This window comes from Mesocricetus auratus, unplaced genomic scaffold, assembly GCF_017639785.1.
Source record: "Mesocricetus auratus isolate SY011 unplaced genomic scaffold, BCM_Maur_2.0 Super-Scaffold_100019, whole genome shotgun sequence".
Lineage (NCBI taxonomy): Eukaryota > Metazoa > Chordata > Mammalia > Rodentia > Cricetidae > Mesocricetus > Mesocricetus auratus.
The window spans coordinates 4887492-4903152 of NW_024429200.1; the positions used below are offsets into that span (position 1 = coordinate 4887492).

At 43.9% G+C, this 15661-nt stretch overlaps 1 protein-coding gene across 8 annotated transcripts in view; it reads left to right on the top strand.

The window, feature by feature from the left end:
* Dgki (diacylglycerol kinase iota) overlaps positions 1-15661 on the top strand; it is a 445999-nt gene that overhangs the window by 218057 nt on the left and 212281 nt on the right. For 2 of the 8 annotated variants that reach the window (XM_040728459.1, XM_040728462.1), the window contains exons 8-13: positions 244-360; positions 5326-5358; positions 5912-6034; positions 6297-6371; positions 6888-6986; positions 14401-14483. In XM_040728459.1, coding sequence (XP_040584393.1) covers positions 244-360; positions 5326-5358; positions 5912-6034; positions 6297-6371; positions 6888-6986; positions 14401-14483 — 530 coding nt within the window. The remainder of the gene's footprint in view (positions 1-243; positions 361-5325; positions 5359-5911; positions 6035-6296; positions 6372-6887; positions 6987-14400; positions 14484-15661) is intronic. The other 6 variants (XM_040728465.1, XM_013122270.3, XM_040728460.1 and 3 more) reach the window with 5 other exon arrangements.

Sequence of the window (15661 nt, forward strand, 5' to 3'; positions counted from 1 at the left end):
GCTTCAACCTGCTGGTTCTTATTTACAACTGTTACATCAATACTGGAATGAGTATTGTGGTTCAATAGTTGAATGCTGATGAGATGCATGTGTTTCTTAATGTGTAATTTGTGTGTGTGTGTGTGTGTGTGTTTGTGTGTAAGCATGTGAGTGTGCATGTGTGTATTTGTGTGTGTGTCTATCCCTTCTGGTTGTGAATTACCTCTTGCTCAGAATTGCTCACTAGCCTGCTTTTCTCTTCAGTTTCACAATAAGGTGACCTGCTTCATGCTGCATCACATTGAGGAACCCTGCTCCCTGGGGGCTCACGCTGCTGTGATTGTCCCACCCACCTGGATCATTAAGGTGAAGAGACCTCAGGTAACTGCAGGACCCTGGTGCTGCTGGCCCAGTGCAGAGAAAAATGAACTGCGGTGATGTTGCTTTTCTCTCTCAACAGTCTTTAGGCTCCTATGACCCCCCCCACGTTCATCCCTGTGGCCTGGTGCTTAGCTACCAAGCTCATCTCATTGGCCCATCACTTGACCTCACTGGGCTGTCTCATGGAACCAGAAACCCATCCTCACATAAACCCTGTTTCAGAGTAAGGGCGTGTCCTCCTCATCCATGTGTAATGGTGCTCTATGAAGGCAGGTCTCCCGAGTTTCAGTGAGTCCCCGTGAGGGTATAGCAGAGTCTTACGTGCTGTCTTCTCTTCCAAGCCTGAGAGTGGTAACACAGAGCAAGCTTGGCAAGCATCATAATTTGGTTAAGAGTTCTGCCCATGTAAAGGGCAGACTGTGAGTCATGATCTCTGTTACACACAAGGCCTGCTTAGAGAGCCACAATGTTTTCTTAAGGCGAATTGAATCTGCTATCTTAGTAGCTAATCCCATTCTGTGCTTTTAGTAGCTTTCCTGTTTAAGCCAATATCTTCTTATTAGCTTGGGGTGCTTTCCTGAGGATGTAGGGATTATCTTTGTAGGGATTATCTTTCTGTTTAAAAGGTGGGTGGGATTTAGAGCAGTAGACTAGAGAACAAGGAGCAGGCAGGACAATAGCACACCGGGGACAAAATTATATTTCTGGGCGTGTGAGCTGAGTTGGATCACACTAGGTCTCTGCTGAGGCATGTAGGAGGAAACGTCTAAAATAGCAGGAGGCCACTCTTTGTTAAGGGTGATTATATGGCTTGAATCTCTATTTCAGAGTCCACAATAATGTTTTAGCTATATTTGTGTTTCCCTAGGAAGTATAATGTTTGTGGAACTAGATCTCATCTTATTCATCTTTAGACATCATACTGAATATAATAGCATTCTAGGACATGCCTTATTAAATACTTTCTTAATTGAGAATATCTTCTTGACTTTTTATATTTTGAAGAAATATGAGGGGGATTAGAATGTGAATACAGATGTGTGGATACACACACACACACATACACACACAGAGAGAGAGAGAGAGAGAGAGAGAGAGAGAGAGAGAGATATGAAGTGGATAGACAGAGAGACAGACAGATAATAGATTCCCAAAGTTGGACAGCCATCCTATTCTTCCTTCTTTTAAGCTTCTTCTCAGTGTCTCTAAGGGATTTTTGACATTTTTGGTCTCCATGTTGCTATCACTTTGCCTCTAATGAGCTACACTCTACACTTTTTGGGTCTGTCAGTCATAATCTGATCACAAACTCAAGCCGACTACCCCTAATTGTATAGCTATGGAATTCAACATCTTTCTGTCTGCAGTAATGGAACTATGCTAACAGCACTATTCCTACTTGGCAGGGTTCTCTTTTCTGATGTTTCCCTACACACTTTGGGTTTCCCATCTAAAACACTAATCTTACTCTATAACTTTTTTTCCTCAAGGAAGCCCACTACTTCAGAATAGAGTTCACATGTATCAACAATCTGTCTACCATCAGGCCCGAGCAATGTCCTCCTCCTGCTGCAAGCCGGCCTTTCTTCCCCACAATATACAAATAATGCTTTAGATACATTTATGTCTCCCCTAGGGAACACAAACTCATAGGATCGAGTTGGGACACTGTAGTCTTTGAAGGGAGGATTGTCTTAGTCTTTTTTTATTTTAATCTTTAGTGCATAATGAGTTATATACACACATTATCCCTGTACAAACGAAACTTCTGATACAAAAGTCTCCTTTCACTAACATAAAACTTTGTACACCTCTCCTGGCTTTTCTATCACAACCCCATATTTTCACTACAGTTTACATGCATAGAAATGCACCATTAGAATAGATACAGTAGTGTGTGCTGCGTTGAGGGTTGTTAATGAGTGATGCTGGTTACCAGTAATTCTTCAGAACTCGCTTAGTACAAAGAATGAATCTTGGGTATTTGACTCTAGTAGTACACATGGTCCTAAATCATTTTTAGCTGTTCCCATTCAGTAGGCGTTTTATAGTTGATCCATACCCCTACTGATAGATGTTTACATTGTTTCTAATGTCCTGTTTGCAAACAGTGCTGTGTTCAATCCTTCCTACTCCTGGGTGAGGTTTCTTTTTCTTGCTAGTTTTCTTTCTTCGCTGTCTTATTATGACTGGATGATCTTTAATTGCTGGAGTACAGTGAAATGGATGACAGATTTTACTCAGTGATTAACACACACACACACACACACACACACACACACACACACACACACACACACACACACACCTAGACTTGCTTAAACTATTTCCTTGGGTAAGTTATGAAGACAAACTACCACTCAGGATTTGATGTTACTTGGAGCTCCTGTGACCTGCTCCTCAACTTTGGGGACAAGTTTTATTTGTTATTCACTGTTCTCAGAATCATCTTTATTCCTGTGGGGGCACCTGGAGCAGGACATGAGCATCCCTTACATGAACAAAGCTCTGGATTCTTCCTTCTATGACCTGTCAAAACACTGTCCAGTGTTTGTGGGAGAGACTTCCTTTGTTATAATGAAGTGATATATCATTTTTAGGCCCTTTAATATAACCAATTATTTATGATCCCATAGTCTGAAAATAGTCCCTCAAGGGTAATAAGGGCTAAAGTTTCACTTACAGTTAAATGATTCATCCATAAGGACTTCTTAACTGCCCAGGAAGGAGTCATAACTCTGATAAAGGCTTGGCTGATAGGATCACTTCAGTGGCAAGAGGAGATTGTCCTGATATCTGGTTCAAGAAGACAAAGGGCCTTTATCTTTTCTGATGTCTTTCACAGAAGGATAGGCATGAAATGCCAAAAGGCAACTGCTGTTGAGATTAACAGGCCATAAAAACCAGTCTGAGTAGTGTTGCTCTTGAAAGGGAATCACTTATGCCACTGAGTTAGATGTCCTGGCTAGAACAGGCAGGCTTTGTATGAAGTGTGAAAGGTTTCTTGACTCTTTGGTTACAAGTTTTGGGACATTGCCTCTATATTCTCACAACACAGGCTGCTTTGTTGGGTTCCCCAGTACTAACCCAGGCAGGGCAAGCTTTGCTGTTAGTGTGGATAGGTATCTTAGCTTGTCATGGCTGCGGTACATTCCAAATCTGCCTTCCTGGCCATCCATTCCTCTCAAGACGCTACTGCTGTCTTGTGAGTGAAGAAGTGGTGTTGGACATTTGTACTCAAACAGAAGGGGATCCGTGGGAATATTGAGGTGTTCTGGCAAGTTCTAGAGTGCTTGCTATTGCTGTTTGATCACTCTTGATGCCATAGACTTCCTTAGATCTCACACAGACACTCCCAGGTGCTGGAAGTCAACCACTGTACTGGGTTTGTAAAGAAAGCCTTGGTGAGGCTCTGAGACACTCGCCCCATCTGTGCTAACGACTGCTTTTTGTGTCTACTTCTTACTAGAGTTGAGTTGCTCGCTTGCTCAGCCGTTTTCAGATTTCTTCCCTCATTTCTAATTCTGCGTTTCCCAAATGTGCTTGACCATTGGAATCGCCCAAAATGCTATAAATGTGACGATAAGCTTAAGAGAGCTGTGTGAGGTCTTCGCCTGATGCAGTAGGACTGCATCTTGGAGTTTAATTGTTGAGCTCTGTCAAGAACCGAGGCCCCCTAGTGTGTTCCTGCAAGCAAGTGGTATTTGTGTTTATTTGTTCTAGGCAGGATATGAGCTAAAACACCAAATCAGTGGGGAGGCAAGTGGTCATATCCTAGGCACAGTTGTGCAAGCCAGAAGAGGCTTAGTAAACAGTGTTGGTCATGTGCCCATGATTTGGATGTGGCTGTGCAAAAAGGATCTGTGCTAGGTTAAGAGATGTGAGCGGATTCAGGTCACATGCAATGGATGAAAAACTAACTGCTTCACATAGACCTTTTCTTGTCTAAACTTTACAACAGTTCTATGAGGTAGCTATTATTACTTCATGCTAAAACTAAGAGCCTGTTGTTTCAAACATTTGCCCGACTCAGTAAAGTGCATGCATCTCATTATAGGGAGCTGTGCTGGATTTGTAGCAAACCCATCGGGCTCGTGGTCCTCCTGGTGATCTGCCTTACTGGGGTCTCTTTAATGCCACTTTTCAGTTACAAACCCGCATTTTCAGCATCGTATATGATAGGATCACTCAGGAAGTTGTTTAATCTTTGCTTCGGCTTCACTTCAGATTAATAGGGTTGTACAGGGTCTAGGGCTGAACGTTTTTAAAAAGCTGTCTGAGTAAGGCTAGTGTGTGTGTAATGCTGGTCGAGGAGCACTTGGAGCATCATTTGATGGTGCCTGATAGAAGCTTCTTCTGCAGCCTCAGCTTCCCCGGGCTTCCTTCTTCTACGTGAACTGAAATAGATGGAACTATGACATCTGCCTTTAAAAAATGAGAGACAAGAACATGATTAGAGTTCCCTTTAGCCTAGGGGTTTAGAAGCCAGGGGATCTCTTTTCAGGGGAAGTGTGGTTACCAATGAATAATGAGGGAAGCTCTGGAGTCAGGGGCACCCAGTTTCGCAAATCTCTTTTCCTGGAGAGTCTCCGAGGTCCTGAAGACATTCCCCTTTGGTTAAAGAGGAAAACCTGGGCATGCATGGAGGTTCTTCAGAAATCTCCCCAGCGTGGGGACCATGGGCTACACATCCATTTGCTTGCCTGCTTCCCTTCTTTCTCCCTTCTTTCTTCCTTTCTTCTTTAGCTAAGTGAAAGTGAAATAAATACTAGCTCATTTGAATCTTGTTGAATTTGATGTATTACTTTGTGTGTTCTAGACTAATGCTTAGTTTTGAATGCTCTAAGAAGAAAATACTTGTGGTTAGCTATTTAAATTTCTTCAGGCTTGAAAACTATTAACTGCTCAAATAATGTAAGTGTGTATTCTAATGTCAACTTCTAAGTTAAGAATTCTGCATTTCAGGCTCTCAACACTTGGTCAAACATCTATTATATGGTCAGTACTATCTTACCTTTGTAAAGATGCAGTCTAATTAATATTGAGTCCACTATTAAATCTGATTTATGTGTGGTCTTCAACCAGTAAGTGTGATTGTCCTGTAAGAGTTCTTCCTCCAAGTGTTTTTGGAAAACATTAAGAGAAATTGGTTAGTCAGAGTAATCATGGATTATGGGTCATAAAATCTCTAGGAAGAGAAAGTAAAATTAAGGGTCACTGTATGTCAACAATTTGGAGTCACTTCCATTAAAATGTTCAAAGCTACTTAGTGGAGGGAAAACATTTAAATTAATGGATCTTCAGACAGAGAAAGAAAGAGTAATGCTCGTCACTCCACTATTATGTCATAATGTCTTCCCAGCATTCAAAATATTATGCCTCAGTGTTGTTAAGATAGTTGGATTGTGAAGTTCTATTGGGATCAAGTGTCATTTTTAACTATTACTAAGGAAGATCATAAACAGTAAACAAAGAAGGAAAATGAAAGAAAAAAAACAAAGAGAAAAATAAAAGCATAAAAAATGGCCTCCTTTTTTACATTTCCACATAGGTGATCTCCATACCAGGAGATGAACTTGAACTTGGTTGGGCGGGAGACGGACCTGGTTGGGCGGGAGACTGGAGCCCCTCAGAGAATTTGGGATTCTTCCATTTTTACTGGGAGGGTTGGCAGGTATACCATGTGTTGTTATGTGAGTCCCTAAGGGCCCCTGTGGCTCTAACTCCCTGCCCACCCTGTGGCGGGGAGTCAGTTGCTCACTCTGGAGCACTGGTTTCTTTCTGTCTGTGGCTTACCCATGAGCAGTGGCTTGGAAGTGTCAAAGCATGAAGCATGCAGTTAACAGCATGCGCTGCTGTCCTCTCCTTCATGGTTCTGCATGGCAACGCCGGGGCTGTCTGCCTCTGCGTTTAGCTGCTCCCTTCTTTCCCCACAGAACTCCCTGAAGGCGTCTAGTCGGAAGAAGAAAAGAACAAGCTTTAAAAGGAAAGCCAGTAAAAGAGGGACGGAGGTAAGTCTCTCAGGGAGACGTGTTAGATATACAGCTTCCTCTGCAGAGGCTGCTTAGCCCCGAGGATCTGGCCCACACATCTTGAGATGCGCCTTCTACACTCCTTCTGCCCTTCAGGCCATTCTACTCTCATTGGAATTCCTCGTGCCCCCAATCCACCGGTCTGTCCATCAACTCGTCAAATCTGACCTGTCGTATCAGAGTCAGAGCATCTGCCCCTGCCTGGAATGTCTTCCCCAAAATGACGCTGATGATAAAGATGACAAGGAGAATTGGCCCTTCCACAACTCTTAGCGTATGCAGAATGAGATCCAAAGCGTAGCTCAGTTTTCTGGAGTAAATGGTAGCGGGAGGTGCTCTCTTCCGGGTGGTGTGTACACACCGCCATGAAGATTCAGCCCTGTGAAATAGACTCGGTGTCCCGGGGGTGCACAGGGTTCTCTCTTCCCTTGCTTTGTGATTGTTTCCAAGCCCCCCGTGGGTATTTATCCTAATAGTGCTGCCTGCCTCTTCCAGCAGGAAAACAGAGGTCGTCCTTTTGTGATCAAGCCCATATCCTCTCCTCTCATGAAGCCTTTGCTTGTGTTTGTGAACCCGAAGAGTGGGGGCAACCAGGTGAGTCATTTTCATGAGTTTAGCTTTGAATACTTGATCTGACAAAGACCTAGTCCCCAGTACGAAGTAAACTAGTGACCCAAGGGCACTTCCTCTGAGTTGTGTCAGGGCCAGGTGCAAAGCCCAGAGAGTCTGCAGCCTGCAGACTGACAAGACTGACATTTTCCTTATAGACATTCTAGAAGGACCCTTACAGAGTTTCTCTTAGTTAATAGGTTTCAGTGAAAAGCAAAGAAAGGTTTGTTTGTGTTCAGTGGGGCCTGCACTGAGGAAGAGGAGAGCAGAGGGAAGGCTGAATGCCTCCCTGTGTTCATCTTCCCTAAGTTTTCATTGTTAGGGATACGTCTGCCTACTTGTCTTTATTTCTTCCCATTATATTTTAACCCAGTTTCTTTGTTCCTGTCCCCAGGGAATGGAACACCCAGAGCTCATTTGTCACAACAATTGTAAGCAAGTACCGTAAGGCCAGAGAAATAATCAGTTTCTCAAGACCTCACTATCCCTTTTGCTCTCTGCCCAGCTCTTTCGGTGTGGTTTAATATCGGCCCCATTTAAGGATACAGATATATCCTTACAGAAGTTACTGGCATTCCTACAGCAACCTTGCTCTGTGAGAACACGGTTTTCTCTATAATCCAGTCCTTTATCTTTTTATCCATTTCTCTTCCGCTCTCCGAGGCTTCATCATTAACGCTCTTCTGTGGGTTTCGGTTTTCCATTATTTTCTTGGGAATCTGGATGTGAAAATATTTTTTTTGACCACTAAGCGTATGCTTTCTTTACACTTTGAGACAAGACTCTTTGGAGGTTCCCCATCAACAGGTAGAGAGATTTGATCAGGAAAGATGTCATATGGTCAGGGCTTTGACTGCATCCTCCAAATGATGTCTTCATTGCTAAGACAATGGATGTTTCCCCAGGATGAACTAACTACAGTGATACAATATGAGAGCATAAGATTTAAAAGGAACTTCCCTTTCCTCCTCCTTTCTCAAGATTCCCGGTCACTTGCAATATTAAAAAAATCAGTCTCAGTACCGTGGAGAACAGATGTTATAACCTTCATTTTTGTGTCTGTTAGTATATGACTCTACAGTAATCAGTAGAGAAGGACCAGGTCATGGCTTTCCTAGGATTAAGGTTCAGTTTGTCCTGAAACACACCCACTCAGGGGCTGGCCTGAGGGACACAGTTGAAAATCTAGAAACGGAGCAAAGTAGATGTAATTGGTTTAATGGTTTGGGCCGTCTGAGCCCTGCAGGCTAGTCAGCATCAGCTTTATTTTATCAAGGCACTCCCTACAGAAAGCTCTGACCCCACTGTATGGTCAGGAATGACCTTGAACTTCCTGGTCTCTGTCTCTCCCCACCTCTTGAGAGCTGACATTACAGAGTGGGCCACCATGCCTGGTTATGCAATGCTGCTTGGGACAGAACCCAAGATTTCACGTATGCTAGGCAAACACACTACCACGTGAGCTACATCCCCAGCCCTGGAAGCGAGCTCATTAATCATGCTAAGAAGCCCCTGCCTTGGGCGCTCAGATGCTTTTTTTCCCATTTTGCCTGCCTTCATGAGGCTGGCAAGCCGGTTACGATGTAACCCTATTCCTGTTCCAGCATCTGCAAATTAATAATGAAGAGACTTCATATGTTATCTAAAGCTGCTTCCCAGTTCATTAAGTGCTAAAGACCAAGGAGGCTTAAGTGAACTTGGAGGACATCTTTTTTGTTAAGGATACAGAAGGGGCTATTGTCGAAGTAAGTCAGGTGATACTTGTTGTGTGTTCCAAACTGAGTGCAGAAGACTTCAAGAGCTGTGGAATTCCAGATGGAAACAGGGACTTCGGCGTGATGAAGAAATAGTGTTCTGGAAAGGGCTGAGTTGGAAGGGGGTATTATGTAGTTCCACAGAGAAGGGAATATGAGAGGAAGGCCCCTTTCTTCTCGTCCATGGGAAGTTTCTGATCATCCTTCAAGGCTCATGCCCTCCATTGTGCTCCAAGATCCTGGGATGCACCATTCTGTCACGGGTCACAGCAGTAGTGTTCTCTGAGTACGTAGGTGTAGGTGTAGGTGTCAGCATACTAGGGGGCCGCATCTTTGAATCCTGGATTTCTAGGGCATAGTACATGATAAGCAATTGTATAGTGAGAATTACAAATAACAGAGCAGATGAAGGTGGGAATTCCATGTTTTGATGACACTGTGGTGTCACCACTCACTGGGGTGAGTGTCCAGAAAAAAAATACAGGAAATGTGGTTCTGGATAAAGATTACAACAAGTTCGTGGAAAATGCTTTAAGAATTGAGCCTGTGCCATGGAAACTGGGTTTAAAGCACTTGACTTTTTAAAGTCTTTCGGTTTATGAACAGAAAGGTGGCAGGGGAAGTTTAGTGTGCAGATACTCGCCCGGGAGCCTGTTACAGCTCTGGTGTCATCTCAGTAGGTCAGTGGGGCCCTGAGTTCTCTGGGTTGAACCTCATATCTTACTTGTTCCAGAGGCTGCCGCCGCCTCTGCCTCCGCCTTAGGGGACAGACAGATCTCACTGCCTGACCCGGGCTTCCTGCTGCACTAGGTGGGGTAGAGGGTGGGCGTATTCTGAGTTTTGAAGTTTAACAATTAATAATTCATTTATTTTACTCATCCGATTTTAGGTAGAGAACATTTCTGACTCATTTCCTCTCTGAAGTGTAGGCTCCAAAACTTTTTAGCATGCATTAGTCTTAAGTAAACATCTAGATGATACCGCCATCTAGTGGATAGAAAAAGAACTGTCTCCCTTTTCGCCCCTCTTCCTTAGGCATGAAAGAATGAAAGATAAGTCAACATTTTGAAGGATTGTATTGGGTTAAACATACACCCGGACTGTTTCTGTTAAACAACACATTATTTCATGACCCTTCATTTTAAATTTCACAATAATTGTTCATATTTTTCCAGCATCATCAGGGTACATCTGACACTGGTAGTTTGTAAAGGTTTAGACACAGGTTGTACTGTTGGTACCAAAAAATGTTTGAGGAGACAGGTACTGGGCTCAAGGATTAGAACATCAGCTTTGAATTACTGTCCCTATGGGAGGGAGACTGAAGGTAGGAGACGGATTTACTCTAGCACAGTCCCCTCCTATGTGTGGGAAGCTGGGAAGGCTAAGGACACTCCACTCCCCCCACTCCCCACCCCCATCCCTGTGTTTACTGAGTTCAGTGTCTCTTTTCGTGTTATTTCATATTTGCTCACAGATGCACAGATGTTAACCACTAGACTAGATTTCTGTAGTCCCCAGCGGTGAGGGGCTGAGACTGCTCACACCGTCTAGTGTGGAGTTCCCAGTCGGATGTGCGGTGGAAGCTTGACTCTTGGACCAGAGTTCTCGGACTCTGGCTAAGCAGAGAGATGCAAGCAAGGGAGTAGCTGCTGTCGGACAGGTTCATGCTGGCTGAATCCATACTGCTCCCTCTGAACCAGTGTCTCCCTGCCCCGAAAATTTACCCTCCTAAGTCAGGGGTCGGCATACCAATATGGACTTGGGGAGCAGATAAAGAAACTGACTTCAAATGAGAAATATGATTCCATAAACTGTCTCCAAAATACTTGGATGCACGCTCTCAGTGAAGTATTCAGATTGTGAAGTGCTGGAAAAATTTCAATCTGGAACTAAGTATAGCTTTCATTGTTTTCAAAACTTTAGGCTTCTATGGGTCAAATTGGTCTGGAGGGAGAGGCAGGAGACACTAAGTAGTGAGGGAATGTGTCATAATCCAGTCAGTATCACCAGAGCAGTCTCAACAAAATCACAAATCTGTTTAATGCCCCCTTTCCTGTGTTTACACAATGGTTGGGAGGGTAAGCAGTGTGATGCTAAGACACATACCAAACCATGTGGTTCCTTTGATGGCCCACAGCATACCTGTCTGTAGCTTTAGTGGTGGCTTTCCTCAGCATAACACCTCAGTGACTATTTCCCCACAAGGAGAAGTCCAGACAGTGTCACACATAGGGCGTCATCTATGGCTTACACAGGCTGATTCATCTAACCCTGCCCTCTGCCTCCTGCCTCCTAAAACTTGACCAAATGTAGTTTTCTGTGGCACGCCTCATTCCTTTACACCTATAGGGCCCTCTCTGTGGACCTTCACCCTTCCTCTGCTCCCACGGAAAGAGACACTCTGCACCCTCCATGATCAAACGCGATGCCACGCTTAGGACACCTCCGTCTGATCTCATCTCGTGTTTAGACATTATCTCCCCCAGGTGGTCGTGCTTCCCACTGGTCAGCTCAGCACACCATTTGCTGGCTTGAGTGAACTAGTGTTCCATGTTGGTTTCCTTCCAGCAGGGTCTGTGCTCGTGGGTGTAGGCCCAAACACAGAGCAGCAGCTAAATCCACAACGGGAAAGCTAAATCCACAATGGTTGATAAGGGGTGGGTTCTTTGGGATGGTGTGTACTGGGAATAGTTACTCTTAAGCTCTTCTTCCCACTGATCCTGCTCCTCCAGCTTGCTTACTGTCTGCTCAGGTGTTTTTGTCCTGATTATCTACGCCATGCCCACCTGATGTGAACTGGGACTTAGTGATGCTGGAGGATGCTCCTGGAGGATGCTCCTGGAGGATGCTCCTGGAGGATGCTCCTGTAGTCCTGCAATGGAGAGCTGTGTGCTGTGGACTGGGCTGTTCTTAATGGCTTCTCCATCATGATCAGATTTGCCTTATGAATATTGCACAGAACTTTTCTTGTGCAGCCAGGGGATCCCTATTTGATTCATGTCTTCATTCTCACACCTAAAACTACCGCACACCTAAGAGTAGGGGGTGGGGCTATGAATGCATTTTGTTCATGTCTGTAATAAACCCCTGCTTTCCAAGAGGTTGCCTTTTCCCGCAGCCGAATGGGAAAGGGCCTTCTTTAGCCCTCTCCCAAGAGTACCCAGTCACACAATAGCTGAAGAGCTCAGTGCTCCACAAGTTATCATACCTGCGAATTGAATTGGAGTCCTTGAGCATTGCTTTTTTTCCCCATTCAAGAAAACCAGACTCCTGCATGGAAGTTGAAAGTTGCAAGTCTTGCATTTGGCGTGCATCATGTGAGAGCTGTTATACGCTTAGATCTTCCAGTGATACTTGTATAAATGACTGAGTAGCTTTGATCTCAACACCGAGAAAGATGCAAATTACCCCTTTCCAGTGAATCCTATTTGTGTGACCATTGGGTTCCAATTAACAAACTGCTTCTGTGAAAGTAGCCTATCCTAGTGCTAGAGGTGATCAGCGGATCTCATTTAAATGTGGGAGTATCTACCTTTTATGAGCATCTCGCCTGTATGCGCCACTCACTAGGGTTGCTTTAGAGAAATTTTTCACTTAAATTCTTGTCATTTCTCTTCATACAATGTTTTGGAAATAAGATTATTGTGTGTATGTGTGCGTGTGTGTGTGTGTGTGTGAGTGAGAGAGAGAGAGAGAGAGAGAGAGAGAGAGAGAGAGAGAGAGAGAGAGAGAGAGAGAGAGATATGCCTGGTGTCTTCTTCAATCACTTTTCTTGGTCTTTCTTTGCTGGCAGGGTCTCTGACTGAACTTGGAGCTCACTGATTTGGCTGGACTGGTTGGCCAGCAAGCTCCAGGACTCCATGTGCCTCCACCTCCCTGGTCTTGGGGTTCTAAGTGTGTGCCTGGATTTTTAAGTGGGTGCTGGAGACTGAAGCTTGCCTTCTCCCCCCTCTCATAGCGAGCCCTTTGCCCATTCTCCTGTCCAACAGGACTCCTTACCAGAAGTGGAGTCTGTCCACACCTAGAGGTAGCCAAGCACCGTCCTGTAGGTTACCCCTGCCCAAGTCCAGGGATGCCCGTCTAATAAATAAACTGATCGGAGAACAGACTCTTTGGGGCACAGAAGGAACGACTTGGCAGGCTTTGTAGACATTCCTCTCTTGAAGGATACATTGAGATAATTAGGTGTTCCAGTGAACACAGATTTAAAATGAGCAAAAGTGAAACCAGGCAGCCGATCCGATCTTTTATAGAAATTTTAGGTTAAGCAAAATAACCTCCCCGTGCTTTATATTTTCCTTTCTTGAAAGCTGTTAATTATCTCACATAATAGAAGAAGCTGGAATTGAGATGTGCACTCTACCATAGCAGAGGTGGAGAGGCACAATTACCGTCAGCCATTCACGCTGCTTCAGGAATCAAAGACAGAGAAGTTGACTTTCTACCCTGGTAGTGGGATCTTTTCTATAAGTTAGTTGGTCATTAAAGCGACGCTTATGTTACCTATTTAACACACAATATGATCAAAACAATCCTGAATGCACATGGTAGCACGGCCCAGCATGGAAAGAAAGAAAATGATGTCCTTGTTGATGACCCCAAATCCATGTTTATGCTTGATAGGGAACGAAATATATATCATTTCCTGAGGCCAGAAGGAGGTGTTCTGGTAATTAAGAATGGGATGTTATTCCCAGAATTACAGCAAGCATGTGATAAGGCAGAACGTTTAGATTACAGCTTTGGGGGGACCCGAGGAACAAAAGAGCCTCATTGGCTCCTGTACCAACTGACACGGTCATGAGATAATTAGGAACCACAGGGTGACCCCATGCCAGCAAGTGTAATTGAACAAATGGATTAACAAAGAGCAGAGAAAGGGAGCAGTGGCAGTGTGTACTGAGATCTCTTTTGTGCCACATGCTGTGCTAGATGGCTTAATCCTGGGTGAGCCCACTGATCCCCATAATTGCCCTGGATAGGGGACAGCCCCTTTCATTTACATCCGGTACCCGTGTCCATTCTTCTATGTTTAGACAAAGTAAAAATTGATGTTAAATGGCCCAGGCTGGCTGCTTTCCTGTGTGAACTTTTGCCTTTATATTGTGATACCAAACTCTTAAATACTGTTCATTAAGCACATATCACACATTACTGCAATTGAGCTTATAGAAGTGGGCACTCTCTACTCCATATATTGAAGAGAACGCATGATGAGTCTAATGAAATTATCCAGATTGGACAACCATCTTATCTGGGCATACACCCTGTGTGTATCTACAGTCAAAGCTCATGACTTTAGCTACTGTTCCATATGACTGGTAATCAAACATTATTTAAAGGATTTGCTTAACTTTGGTGTGTGTGTGTGTGTGTGTGTGTGTGTGTGTGTGTGTGTGTGCCTGCCAAGTCCACAAATAACAGATCTTCTTTGAGGGGCAGTTGTGAGCTGCCTATTGTGAGTTCTAGGAATGGAATGGAGGACCTCTCCAAGAGCAGTGTGCAGCCTTAAACACCATGCCATATCTCCAGATCCCTTTATTAAAATTTAAGAGAGAATAATTGCATTTATTTTCTAGTTTGGAAATACTTGTCTCTATTTATGTATTTATGTATGTATGTATTTATTTATTCCTTTATAGGGAACCAAAGTCCTGCAGATGTTCATGTGGTACCTGAATCCACGGCAAGTCTTTGATCTTTCTCAGGAAGGGCCAAAAGATGCGTAAGTCTGGTAACACCACACCCCCGTCCCCACCCACCGTGGGCCTTCTGAATTTTAAGCAAGTCAGGACCATAGGGATTTGGGGTCAAATTTATTTGTTATTTCATGATCTGTTGAAGCTTTTTTTCCCGTTCACCTCTTAGTAACTTTCTTTTCTATATTGTGCTTTGTTTGAAACCTAACCACACACACACACACACACACACACACACACACACCATCACCGTGTTTGTTTTCATCAATCCACTGTCTGATCGATTGTTGGGTCAGTGCTGGCTTCTCCTGTGCTTTGCTGCTTGTGTATGGAGGACTAAAGCCTATTCGCAGGAAGTCAGGGAGTGAGGAAGAGCTCCTTGCTCTTCTGTTTGTTCATGTCCAATTTTGGAGATACACGTTAACATAAATGTAAGTTTCTAACCGAGGGGTCAACTTATGAATGGATGAACATTTGATATGGAGAGACAGCATGTATATGAATGCATCTAGAATGTATATGTGGGGGTGATGGAGAAGACAGAAAAGAGAGGAGAAGAAAAGATGGATGCATAGGTGGAGGGAGGGAGGGAAGGAGGGAGGAAGAGAGAGAGGTGGGAAGTATCAAGATTAACCAGTTGTAGCTTTGGATGCTATGGTTCAGTGGGACAGGCATTCTAATTTCTCTTCTGTCTGTATTTACGTGTTTAACTGGAAGTGTTGAACATTAGGTCTAGATGTACATGTCCCAGCATGGTGGGGAAGAGCAGAGGCATTGCTGTCATTGTTTGCCTCCCTGTCCCAGACCTGCTACATTACTCACATAGTTCTGGTGACGTGAGATGGCAGTTAATTTTAATAAATAGCGATGCCAGAGTACAAGAGTTGACAATACGGATGGTTTCCAGGAAAGGGCATTCCTATACAAATGGGTAAATTAAAGATTTTAAAATTGTAAGGAAATAAAAATTATGAATCAGGTTTCTATCTTTCCTTTACTCTACCCATGTCTTCACTACCGAGGTCTGATATAAGATTATTTTAAGGTTTGTTGAAGAACTGCTTCTTTACTTTAAAGTAAAAATCTGCTTCTCTGACTTGTGGTCATTTGGATTTTATATTTTTTTATGTAGCCGGGTGGTAGTGGCACACACCTTTACTTCCAGCACTCAGGAGGCAGAGGCAGGTGGATCTCTGTTTGTTTG